Here is a 13733-nt window from a genome sequence, read left to right on the forward strand (position 1 = left end):
TTTGAAGCTGGCTCCGGTTCTTCCAAAATAAATGTATGCGCTTTATCATAACCATCTATTGTTTAAGATTTTAATACTGCTGTTTCTGCTGAGCTATATTCTTATTAAAATCCTTTACTTCTCATAAGTTTATGGATATATTTCTACCAGTTTTTTAGAATAATAGCTTACTACTAATTCCTAGAACAGTTATACTTTTTGCCAGGTATCTAACATGTAGTATATGCTATCAGGTATTATTATTCTTTGCTTCTTTATGCATTTGGCAGTCTTGGGGACATCCACCCATAACCATGCTCAGCATGGTGAAGTGATGAACTGATTAATTATAGTGTCATATTTTATAATCTTTCTTCACCTTTTACAAGTACCTTTTAAAAAACCTTTTCACTGCAGTAAAATGTACGTAACATAAAATTGACCATTTTAACCATTTTAAGTGTTTAGTTCAGTATATGCACATTGCTGGACAACCATCACCACCGTCCATCTCTTGAACTTTTCCCCCAGCTGAACTCTGTACCCATTAAACTCTAACTGTCCATTCACCCTCGCCCCAGCCCCTGGCAACCACCATTCTACTTTGTCTCCGTGAAATTGACTACTCTAGGTACCTCATATAAGTGGAATAATACAATATTTGTCCTTCTGTGACTGGCTCATTTCACTTAGCATAATGTCCACAAGTTTCATCCATGTTGTAACATGTGTCAGCATTGCCTTCCTTTTAAAGGCTGAATAATATTCCACTATTGTGTGATATATATATATATATATATACACACACACACATATATCACATTTTGTTTATCCATTCATCCATCAATGGAGTTCTTGAGTTTTTCTTAAACTAATTTTATTGAGGTATAATTTCTGTTTATTCAACTGCATTTATTTAAAGTGTACCGTTTGATGAGTTTTCATAGATACACATTCGACCCTTGAAAAACAAGGGTTTGACCTGCGCGGGTCTACTTATACGTGGAGTTTTTTCCAATGGTAAATTCTACAGTACTACACGATCTGCGATCTGCGGTTGGTTGAATCCTCGGCGCAAAATCGAGGAAACAGAGGGCTGACTAGACAGTTAAACGCAGCTTTTCGAATGCGTGGGTGGGGGGAATCTGTGCCTCAACCTTCATGTTGTTCAGCTGTGTACACCTATGAAACTACCACCTCAATCAAGACATAACATTTTCATCATTCCCAAAAGATCTGAATTGATCGTACTCTGATAATTTTATGACAGCCCTCAGGATGGTTAGTGAAGCAGGTGCTATAAACTGCGTAACCAACATGCATTTCCCCTTCCTCTTTTCTAGGAGAATCCCACTTTGCATATTCAACACAGCATTCTACAGAGCCATGACATTGCTTCAGGGGAAGGTCTAGCAGGTGCATCCTGATGATTTTTAAACTAATCTTTGGGCTTTCAGTCCTCTTTCAAGTGACTGTTTTCAGGTGAGGCTCCTTGGCATTTAGCGATGAGAGAAGGTCGGCTTGGAAGTTTTCCTCCCTCTTAAGGAGACACATGAAGAGATAATTCTTTTTGCCTCTGAAAGGCTGCCTAGAGAGACTGTGAAAAGTTTAAAATAAGGTTGATTTTTGTCTATTTGGGATGGTTCTGAGACGTTCCTTTTAAGAAAAACTGAATAAACTTCCAAACCTACAATTTAACAACTTATTGTCTACAGTTACTTTGATGATGATTTAGTAAGCCAGAAGAGCCACTAGATGTCACTCTGACTTTATTATTTTTTATTTTCAGAGACAACCTAGTGACATTTTCAATCTTTGAAATACTAAATTTAAAGGCATTCCAAAAAATCCAATAAGTTAAATCACATTTAAAATGTTAAAAAAGGTAAAGACACATAGGTTGCTATGAAAAATTAAAATCAAGAAATGAGAATTTTGAAAAGAACAAATTAATTTTTCCCTAGGTGATGTTAACAAATAGAGTGATGAGTGACTTCTAAGAAGTCAAAACAGTGTTTAGGCAAATGACATTTAAAACAGTGTTTGGTATGGGCGTGCCAGAAGAATAGGAGAGGCGATATGATTGAAGTATTTTTCTGCTTTGGGACCATATTCACAGTAACAGAGCAACATGAACTCAATTACAACACTGGGAATTTTTCATATAGAGACAGAAAGCAAAGTTGTGAGGTACATTGGATCTATTTATCATGAAGGGAAGAGCTTGTTAAGAAGGTAGGAGCAATCCTAAGTTAGAGGCAGAAGGAAGGAGGGAAGAAGTAGAGAGAAAACAAGATTCGAAGCTACCTCTTTGAGACTGCACTGTTTCCCTAAACTTTTTCCTAAACCAGGAAGAACAATGAAGGGTTTCATTGTGTTTACTCGGAACTCTTTCGGTTGCAAGTAACAGAAACCCAACTCCAGCTATTTAAGGAAAAAGTACACATGTGTTTACAGGCTCACCAAACTGGTAAGAATGGGGTAGCTTCAGATATGGCTGTATCTGGTTAAGGAAAGGAATTCTCAAAGTGTGGTCTGGGGATCTTGGAGAGTTCCCTGAGACCCTTTTGGGTCTGCAAGGTCAAAGCCATTTTCATAATAATACTAAGACAGAGTCTTAGTGCCATCCACTGTCAGCACCTTGAGACAATAGGGTTGTTTTTCTCTCTCTAGTGAGGAGAGAGGGTCCAATTTCATACTCTAATTAGAGTTTGAGTCCAAATCACATACCCTAACAGAAGTTATTCTTATGAATTAACAATGCTGGCAGAGACATAAATTATGCAAGAGACCTACCTTAAACTGAGATTCCATTCCTGAGTGTCTGACAATTTTAATTTTATGCTCACTTATGCTGTTATGCTGCTTGCAGGATGACTCTGGTCAGATTATTTAGGCTTTTCATGGCCTCTATCTCCTTACCTCTAAAAAAGGATACGTTCGTTGATTGTGAGCAATGGAAGATGGGGAAAAAGTTATTCTAAGTCTGATCTATCAGTTGCTACAATGAATGCCCACCAAATGAAGTTCTATAGGGTTATTTTTCAGATTGTATATAAATTTTCATTAAATATTTATGTCAAATATTTTTGGTGATGATGTAAAATAGAGGTTTCGTTAGTCCACAAGCACCGAGTTCTGTTCATCACTGTTTACCTTGTTCTTCTTTCCTTTGCCTTTTGATTTGGGCTTTATTACTTTTAATATTAAATGTTGATTCTGTGAAATCCCATTTTTTACAAAATGAATCAGGAGCAAGATCGTAAGTGCCATAAAAAATTATTTTCAGAAAAAAACTATTCATTTACTTAGGATTTTATTTAAATGTATATACATATATATTTTAATAATGGAGTGAAAGAAAAACCAGCATTTCTCCTTTTATTCTTAATTTATAAATTAAGCTGGAAAAGGAAGCCCCAATGAAAACTGCATAATTACTCTTAAGAATCAGACAATATTTACCATCTACTTTCATTTTGTACAACTTTTGTTTCCACTAAAGTACTATCATTACATTAAAATGAGATTTTACTTTTTTTTTGGTCTTTGAGCCCTACAGATAAAGTTACTACTGAAAAGCAAATAACACTTGACATGTGTGGTACATTAAATACCATCTAGACTTCTTTGCATATTATATCTGCTTCTCTATTATATTAACTTTTCATTAACTGTAGGTACAAACACCCAAATTAAATTGATATCAAAATGTCAGTTTCCAACATAATTCACATTATCAAGTACTTTTAAACAGAAAAAGTTTTAGCAAAATATCTCTTTGAAATAATTCTAAATTGTTCCAATAACTTGATAACTGAAGCTTCTGGGTAAAAGATATAGTTATCTTGCACTATTTAAATTGTTAATAGAAAGTATTAATGTTAAATTTTATATAACATTATTACAAAATTCCATTGCTAACCTGAAATCAGAACAACATTCCGCCTTGAGTGTCTATTACTTGCCAGATATTAAGTATTTCTTTTCATTTAAAGAATGGATAACAAACTGTCTTGGAGTAGATAACAATTAAAATACAGAAGAAAGCCTGCCTCCTGTTTGTATTGAATCAAATAAGGAGAAATTTGACTGGAGAGTCCTATTTCAAGATGAGAGACCGGTCATATATTTTACTTGGCATTTTCTTCCAAAGAACAAAATAAAGCCCTTGTGCTACCACCTTGACACTTACTTAAATGTTTACCAAATCCTCCTTGCAAACTTGGCTGCACAGCAGAATTGCCCAGAGTTTTTTAAAAAATGTCAATGTCTGTGCCTCACCCCCAGGGATTCTGCTTTAACTGGAACAAGGTGTGGCTAATCTGTCAACTATTTTTCTACTCCTTGCTAATTAGCCATCTGTATGGTATTTTTAACTGTCTCCGTTTTATCAGCTGTAAGACTGTTTTGATTGGTCAGGTCTTTGTGGCGAACCGAATTCCGCAGAGCAGGGCTTACTGTGCAGAAAGGTTGCGGTGCCTCTGTTTGCCTTGATCCATTTTCCTCTCACTTTCTTACTCTTTCTCTCAGACGAGGCAAGTGGCTGCCTCGGCAGCTGCGGTGGCTGACCATCACTGAAAGGACCAAAGAAAGCACTGAGCTGCCTCCTGGATATTTTCTCCAGGGAAGGTTAATTTACCATGCTTTCTTCCATTTTTCTCTACATCCTGGAAAAAACTTTTTTTGTTTTCTTTTACAAGAAACAAACTGAACTTATTGCTGAAAAACAGAGGCAAGAAGTTTTAGCACGGCTCCTCAGTTTGGGACAAGTTAGAAACTCCTGAAGCGAGCAGAAGCATAGTAAGTGCTTTCTTTCTTTTAAAGCCACTTCTGGGGAGAGGGGGGGGCTATTGTAATGGTAAATTTCACTCGGAGAGGAAGAAAGGGTTGATAATCAATCAGAATCGAGGGATTCAGTTGAGTTTTTGCAATTTTCTTACTACATTGTAAGATGACTTGAAGTTTCTCTGTAAAATCTGCTGGAAGAGTTTTGGTGTGGGTGTGTGTGAAATAAAGGCAGTCTTGAGAGTGACATTGAAAGAAGTTTCTTTTTGAACAGAGTAGAGAGATATACACCACTCGGGGGCTTCAGTGAGAACCGGGAATTCCAGGAGGAGAGTTTACATTCAGAAATGTTGAAGTGAAAAATCCTCCTGGCTCAGCACCTTGGAGTGAAGCTCGGAAGAACCCTTTACATCTGAAAGAATTTGTTCCTGAAAACCTCTTTTTCGGCCAGCGTGGATCATGAAGGATGGGATAATGTGCTATACAAGCACCGCTTTCTTGAATCTGCTGCAGGCATTTAAAATTTAACTTGAGGGATCATGTGTTTGGCATGATGAGGACCACAGAGAACTTCGATGAGACCAGTGCCACACTAAACCCTAACAGGACCCCCAGGGGAAGGTACGTTTATCTGGAAGTGTTCCTGCAGGGAGGAGCTCCCTGGGGTTTTACTTTGAAAGGTGGCCTGGAGCATGGAGAACCATTAATCATCTCTAAGGTATGTTTCTTTTTCCAATATTGTCTTTATTGAAATTGCTTTTTCTACTTTTGTCAGATCTGTCAAGAACACAGAATAATGCCGAGGATTGCCCAGATATTGCTTAATTTGCTGTTTCATACCTTTCTGATTATATCGGGAAATGTTTTACATAGCTTGGTGTTTGAAAGAAAAATGTGTCTCGCGCATTTATTCTGTGAAATCCTAGGGAAAAATGTGCTTGTTTAATGGATAATCTCTTTTTGTGAATGAAATAGTATAAAACCAGCTACCACATGATCTTTTCAGTTATGAATCAGATTAAAGATTAACAGCATAGTTAATGTAGTGGCATGGTGTATATTTGTGTATGAGTGCCTTTATGGCTAGAAAGCTATCTGTTCTTTGTCCTTTCAACTGGAAGTATCTAGCGTTCCGAAATATTTTACAATCTGTTTGCAACTCTGGATAATTGATTGCATAAATATTATTTATTGCTTTTTGCACACTCAGGAGAATTAAATCAGCTTTCAATATAATCCAAGGGCAAAACAGCATTTCTGCCTCTTCTGTTTATCTATGTATTTAAGCCAATTTTTAAACCTTCATCATCCTGCAACATGCCTCAATTCTTCATATATCTTTGGTGTGGATAGGTATACCCATTGCATGACTCCTTTTTGTGCATTAGGTTTAGTGTTTCTGCTTTTCTCTAAAACTTCAGCGGTTAAGAAAGATTACAGAGATTTTTTATTTTTTAAATAATTTTTTAAAAATTCATTAATTTATTATTTATTTATTTATTTTGGCCGTGCCAGGTGTTAGTTGAGGCATGCGGGATCTAGCTCCGCGACCAGGGATTGAACCCGGGCGCCCTGCCTTGGGAGCGCAGGGTCTTACCCACTGGACCACCAGGGAAGTCCCCAGAGATTTCTTTTAAACTTTCAGAATATTAACAGTCTAAAACAACAGAATATAAGTGCTTTTCACACCTTAGCATTACTCAAGAAACATCTGCAGTTGAGGGGAAATTTAGTTTCAGTTGGAGAGTGGGAAAGAGGTAAATATGCATTTTGCCTGCGCTCTATTACCTACTTAAGGTTATTTTTCATATCCCACCGAAATGTGTGTTTTGAGAGAGACAAACGATGCTTACTGTGGGTGAGCCAGTGGGAACTGTTTTCCAGCCGTCAGCCAAGGACGTGCAGAATAGCACTGTAAGCCGTGTGACTTTTCCTTGTCTTTCCTAAGAAAACAAAAGATACGTATACATATATGTGTATCAGTTAGGAAGACTTCCAGCTATAAGTAACTGGAAACCCGACTGATAGTAACCTAAGTAAACTGGGGTTAGTTTTTCTCATATTACAAGAAGTCTGGAGTCCAGGCAAGGAGCAGCAGTTCAATATTGTCATCAAGAACTTCAGTTAGCTCTCCACTCTGCCTTCTTTACGATGTAGACTTTTGTCTTCATGGTTGCAAGATGGATGCCATATCTCCGGCATTGCATCTTCATTCTGGGCAGGGTTTTGGCTTTTGGTTTTGGCTTTTGGTTTGGAACCCTCCCTATCAAACTTGTGCTTACATCTTGTTGACCAGAACGGTGCCACATACCTATCCTTAGACCAATTATTGGCCAAGGGGAATGAGACTACCATGACTAGTTTAGACCAGTCAGGACTTCTTTCCTGGGTTCTGCGATAGAAACAGCCTTCCTGATGTCAAGGAGTCTCTGCCCACTATTTGAACAAATTGAGGTTCTGTTTTCAGGAAGAAGGAGGGAGTGGGTGCCGGGTAGACAGTTGAGAATGTCTGCCACAGACATAAATATTATCTCTGCATTTTAAAACTCTGGTTTACATTCAATTTGCCTGGTCTTTAATGTTAAGATATTATGTATCTGCTCACTAGAATACAGTTTCCTGTCAAACAGGCCTAATCCTACCACTAATGAGCCACTCTGCAAGGCTCCATTTTATCTGCAGAATGGGGGTAAACGATTATCTCCCTTATTGGAATGTGTGGGGATTAAATGAGACCGTGTATTTAGAACAGCTAACATAGGGGCTGGTACACAGAAAGAGCTCAAAAAAAAAAAAAAAATCTTAGCAAAGATTATGACTATTGCTTTTCATTAGTCTAAGAGACATTGTATTAGGATACAGATTTGTCTGATCTACAAAGTTCCAAAATAGCATTAGCTTAAGCAATATAGGAATTTCTATCTCTCTCACATGACAATCTGAGCATAAGTCAAACTGAAAGATGGCTGCAAGGGGTCAGGGACCCACGTGCCTTCTACTTTCTTACTTTCATACTGATGCCCCGTCTGCATGGTCCAAGGTGACTTGCCCCAACATCTGCTTTCCAGTCTGTAAGAAGTGGAAGAAAGAAAAGAGAAGACAATCTCCTTCCTTTCAAGGGTATAATCTGGCGTAATCTGCTCTGTCCAATATGGTAGCCACACGTGGCTATTTCCATTTCAATTAAAAGTAACTAAAATGGGACTTACCTGGTGGCGCAGTGGTTAAGAATCCGCCTGCCGATGCAGGGGACACGGGTTCTATCCCTGGTCCTGGAAGATCCCACCTGCTGCAGAGCAACTAAGCCCGTGCGCCACAACTACTGAGCCCGTGTGCCATAATTACTGAAGCCCTCGCGCCTAGACCCCACTCTCCTCAACAAGAGAAGCCACTGCAATAAGAAGCCCGTGCACTGCAACGAAGAGTAGGCCCTGCTCGCCGCAACTAGAGAAAGCCCACACACAGCAACAAAGACCCAACGCAGCCAAAAATAAATAAATTTATATTTTAAAAAAGTAACTAAAATGAAATACAATTTTAAATTCTGTTTCTCATATCCACTAGCCAGATGTCAAGTGCCACCTTGCTTCAGAGCTCTTGAATCTCTCTCCCCATCCTGTCTGTCTGGCAAACTCATATTCATCCAAGCGCCATTTCTTCCTCTCTCTGAAGTTTTCCTGACTTCATCTAGCTGGGTTAGGTGATCTCTCTTCTACACTCCAGTACCATGCATTTATTACACCAAATCATAATTTTAAAATTTATGTTGACTGTCTTCTCAGCGGTCTGAAAGCCTCTTGAAAGGCTGCGACCATTTTCTTTTCATCTCTACCACATCTAACTCGGCCCGGGTACACAAATATTTGTTGAGTAAATGAAAAGGCATGGGCTATGTCTTATTCATCTTGCATTTCCAAGATCTAGCAGAGAGCCTGGCACAGGGTAGGTGCTCGATAACTTCTATTGAATTAATAGGCAAAGGCAAAACAGAGCAGGGAGGCAGTCTAAGCAAGGATGTAGAGTCCCATGAGATGAGGATGCCAGGCAGATCTCCAGACATGGAACGTGTATGTTTCCCATTGCTACCATAAAAATTATCACAAACTTAGTGGCTTAAACAACACAAACTTATTACCTTACAGTTCTGTAGGTCAGAAGTCTAACACAGGTCTCACTGGGCTAAAATTAAGATGTCAACAAGGCTGTGTTCCTTTTTGGAGGCTATAGGGGAGGCTCTGTTTCCCTGCCCTTTCCAACTTCTAGAAGCGACCCGCATTCCTTGGCTCATGGTCCCGTTCCTCCATCTTCAAAGCCAGCAATGGCAGGTTGAGTCCTCACATTGCATCACTCTGATCTCTAACTTCTGCCTCCCTCTTCCAATTTGAAGTACCCTTGGGATTACATTGGGCCCACCAGGATAATATCCCTATTTTAAGATCAGTTGAGTAATGACCTTAATTCTGTCTGTAGCCTTAATTCCCCTTTGCCATGTCATCTAACATATTCACAGGTTCCAGGGATTAGAACGTGGATGTCTTTGGGAGGAGAGGGCTTTATTTTGCCAACCAACAGGGAGTTTGAACATTGATGAAAGTACGCGTAATTAAGATAATACCAAGGATGAGACAAAAGTTAAGTTTAGAGGCTGATTGTGTGTATCCAAGACCTTTGTTCTAGGACTATGAAGAAAGTGCCCATTAGCTCATATGCTGCTCACCAAATGTTCACTATTCCCCTAATGTAGGGTGACCCCCATTGTAAGTGAAGGGAAGGATAGTACACATTAAGTCTTTGATATGAAAGGCAGGTACATTTATACAAAGCAGTTATAAGCTGCCAGGTGTGACAGTATAATGAATGAAGTATCATTTTTCTTTAGGTACAAATGAGGTGGGAGAATGAATGGAGAAAAAGGAGCTACAAAAATGTGGCAGTAAAAGAAATCACTTCCAAATCCCTTTCTTTGGGTTTTAATGTCCTTGAAAAGGAAAGGTGGAGTTGAGGAAAGAGCCTCTGTAATCTGTAAACTTCAAAAAGAAAGGGTAACTTTTTTAAAAAAATAGGGATTGTATGTAGAAGCTCAAGTATTTCAATAGTTCAGGAAGCTGGCGGCATGATTTTATTATGACTCACTCCGTATTGTGGCTGAGAAAAGTGGTTCCACCTGCTGTGGGGATGCACCTGCCCCTAGGATTCATAATCAAGTAACAACTAGAACAACAACAAACAACAACCAGTAACGACCACCAGTAAATACTGGCACTTACTAAGTGCTTACTGGGTGCTGATCTCTATTCGAAGAGATCCATGTGTGTTAACCCATTTAATTTCCACAACTCCATGAGGAAGGTAATATTATGATGCCAGTTTTATACATGAGAAACCAAGACACAGAATTTGAGTAGCTTTCTGAAGCTCTCATGGCTGGTAGAAAGTGCTAGAGGTGGAATTTGAATGCAGGCATCCTGGTTCTCCAGAGTCCACGCGCTTGACATACTCTGCCGTTCAGTCACTGTTGCCTACCAAATATTTGTCTCAGTCTAGTTTCTAGAGCTATGATCTGGGTAAAATATGGGATTAATCTTTTGTTATATATGTTTTAAAATTTATTAGAGACAACAATTTTTAAAAATCTTAGTCCTTGGGATTTCCTTGGTGGTCCAATGGTTAAGACTCCATGCTCCCAATGCAGGGAACCTGGGTTTGATCCCTGGCTGGGGAACTAAAATCCTGCATGCTGCACAGTGTGGCCAAAAAAAAAAATCTTAGTCCTATACATGGAAGCAACCTAAGTGTCCATCAACAGGTGAATGGATAAAGAAGATGTGGCACATATATACAATGGAATATTACTCAGCCATAAAAAGAAACGAAATTGAGTTATTTGTAGTGAGGTGGGTAGACCTAGAGTCTGTCATACAGAGTGAGGTAAGTCAGAAAGAGAAAAACAAACACCGTATGCTAACACATATATATGGAATCTAAAAAAAAAAACTGGTTCTGCCAAACCTAGGGGCAGGACGGGAATAAAGACACAGATGCAGAGAATGGATTTGAGGACACGGGGAGGGGGAAGGGCAAGGTGGGATGAAGTGAGAGAGTGGCATGGACATATATACACTAGCAAATGTAAAATAGATAGCTAGTGGGAAGCAGCTGCATAGCACAGGGAGATCAGCTCAGTGCTGTGTGACCACCTAGAGGGGTGGGATAGGGAGGATTGGAGAGAGATGCAAGAGGGAGGGGATATGGGGATATATGTAGACATAGCTGATTCACTTTGTTATACAGCAGAAACTAATACAACATTGTAAAGCCATTATACTCCAATAAAGAGGTTAAAAAAAAAACTTAGTCCTATAAAGGTCCCCTAAAATAGGTACAGGAACTCCTTTAAGTAGTTCAAGACCCATAAAAGGAGGGACCACTTACCATTTCTTAGTAAGTATTGTTGTGGTGTCTCCACCTGGAGAGGCACCTTTTTTGTGCACTTCAAAGGATTTAAACCTCCACATGTACTTCATGTGCTTACATGGTCTTCCCTAGGAAGAAGACTAAAATGTATAGTCTAGCCACAAAGGAGTATGAGTGTACCAGTTCAGCCCTTGGGAAGAAGAGGAGGAAAAGTGAGGCTTATTTTAGTTATATGGGGGAAATCCTAAAGCAAACCCACCCAGACTTCAGTGGGTGCTCCTGGATCTTGGATGCTCTGGGCTCTCTGGAGGATTGGCGACTGGAACAGATTAGCCTGGAGGCAACTAGACCATCCTTTGACAACCACAGAAAAGCTGTCGCTGGCAGACAACTCCTTGAAGCAGTCAAGCAGAGATCCTCTCTGAAGAGCTTTTGGATAAATGAAGTGTTTCTGAATGGCCCTGTTGTTGGAAATGATTGCACTTGCCCCCCAAAATTGTATGTGTCAGAGGGCTGGGTTGGAGACAATGTATCTGAGAAGTACTGGCTACAACAGGAGTCTTAGTGCTCCACACCTGGTCTCCCGGTCCTGTGTTTTTAGCCTCTGATGTCCTTTGTAGAAAAAAATAAAGGCTTTTTCTCGTGTGTGTTAAAAAAAAAAAATCCTGGGCTTCAGAACTGAAGGTCAGCCATTGTCTCTTTGTCATCAATGCTCCTGATTCCTACCTGCCTGGGAGGTATCTTTGCTCTTTGGACTGTCTTCTGTGTCATCTCACTAGTAAATCCTGTTGGTTCCATCTTCCACGCCATTACCCCTCCTTCTCTGAATCTGCTTCTACCACCTACACCACCATCATCCTCTTCCTGTCGATCTAAATCTCAGCCTTCCCCTACCAAGGCTTGGCTCACCACCCCTATCCCAACCCCATCTTTCCATTCTTTTTCTGTAAGGGGGTGTGTTAGCTAGATGACATCAGAGGCTAACCTCAAACTTATGCCCCCTGTCTTCCTGGTGGCTGACACTACTCAGGTTTTAAAGTGGATTCTCTCATTGGGTTTTTCTAGCCTCAGTGATATGAGATAATCCCTGAATCCTCTTCAAAATTCCTCCTCTGGAGAGAATCATCCAGAACAGCCCAATCAACCTGCCCTTTCAAGATGAAATGAATTGCTTTGCTACGTTGTGAGAAGCCTTGGAGATAGAAACAGCCCGTAGGTTAGGAAATGACTCCTTTGGAGCATACTTAAGTCGTCTGGATGACCATGTTGAGATTTCCTCACTTCTGGATTTTCTATATCCATCTGTCCACACTGAGCACATTACAACCTTCTAGCTTCCTTAGCGATCCTCAGTTTCAACACGCCAACGTCAGCCATACAATCTCTCTTGACCCATTTCTTCTGCACTAAAACAAGGATCCTTTTATGAGTTTATGGTAGCCGGTTTCTGAGTTCAATGTGAAATTGACTTTTAGGCCGTTTCCCAAGACCTTGGGCTGTTTGGTTTAGCTCATCCCAAAGTCATCTTTTTCATCTCCTTCCAAGAACCCAGCTAGATCAGCTTGTTATTGACCTTTTAAAATAGCCAGTCCTTTCTGAGGTTCTCTCCCTACCTTTCTTGCTCTTTCCTTTAACATCACTTGCCCTTCATACTAGGGTAGCCTCATCTGTCTGCTGTCCTTAAACTAATAAGTTTGGTCCCTCATTTTTCCATCCCCTTCCGTCCTGCATTTGCATCAAGTCTTCCTTCTTCTCATGTTCCCAGCACCTTTATTCGTGCCATCTTCTAGTACAGGTAGTTGTTTGCATTTGGCCAATAAATGATAATCACTTTAAAGCCAAATGAGTTTTACTCAGGCTGTATATCCCGTTTCTCCTAGTGAAATACTTCGCATTTCACACACAACAAATGCTCAATAAATGTTGAATGACCTATCGGAGGTTAGAGCTATAAAGAATCTCAGCAATCATCTAATCCAACTTCCTCATTATACAGAGAGAAAACTGAGATACAATAAAGTTCAGTTATTTGCCAAGATGGTTTCTGCCATAGCAAACTGTGTGTGTGTGTGTGTGTGTGTGTGTGTGTCTGTGTGTCTGTGTGCATGCAAAGCTCAGCTAGTGAGAGAATAATTAATTGCTTTCTGCTTGTGCCATTCATACTTTTCCTAGCTCCCTGTTAGGCTGCTAACTTCTGGAAGCTGAGGGCCTTTCTTTCCTCCCTCCCTCCTTTTCTTCCTTCTTTACTTTCTCTTATCCACAATGCTTAAACTATGCATAACAATGATAAAAATGATGTATTAATGAAGAGGGAGACAAATGAAATATTAAAGGGGATCTTCTTTAAAGTCTTTGTTGGAAAGATGATGAGGGTAGTATATACTAGAAAACCCTGCTTAAAAAATTAAAGTAAGTAGGTTGAGTTTGATTTTCAATTTAATGATGTCTTGCACGTATATAATATTTGGTAAATGTCTGTTGAATTGATTGGGGAAGAAAAGAAAATTTGTGTTTTTGATTTAACTTTTTGAAACTATGTAAACTTTGCTTAA

At 39.5% G+C, this 13733-nt stretch overlaps 1 protein-coding gene across 4 annotated transcripts in view; it reads left to right on the plus strand.

Moving 5' to 3' along the window:
- The first annotated feature begins 4570 nt into the window (after window positions 1-4570).
- Window positions 4571-13733, plus strand: part of SHROOM3 (shroom family member 3) — a 313272-nt gene continuing 304109 nt past the window's right edge. For 2 of the 4 annotated variants that reach the window (XM_079920714.1, XM_079920716.1), the window contains exons 1-2: window positions 4571-4782; window positions 5042-5485. In XM_079920714.1, coding sequence (XP_079776840.1) covers window positions 5318-5485 — 168 coding nt within the window. In that variant the 5' untranslated portion in view covers window positions 4571-4782; window positions 5042-5317. Of the gene's footprint in view, window positions 4783-4980; window positions 5486-13733 lie in introns of those variants that run through there. The other 2 variants (XM_079920715.1, XM_079920718.1) reach the window with 2 other exon arrangements.

The sequence above is a fragment of the Stenella coeruleoalba genome (assembly GCF_951394435.1).
Source record: "Stenella coeruleoalba genome assembly, chromosome: 4".
NCBI classification, from domain to species: domain Eukaryota; kingdom Metazoa; phylum Chordata; class Mammalia; order Artiodactyla; family Delphinidae; genus Stenella; species Stenella coeruleoalba.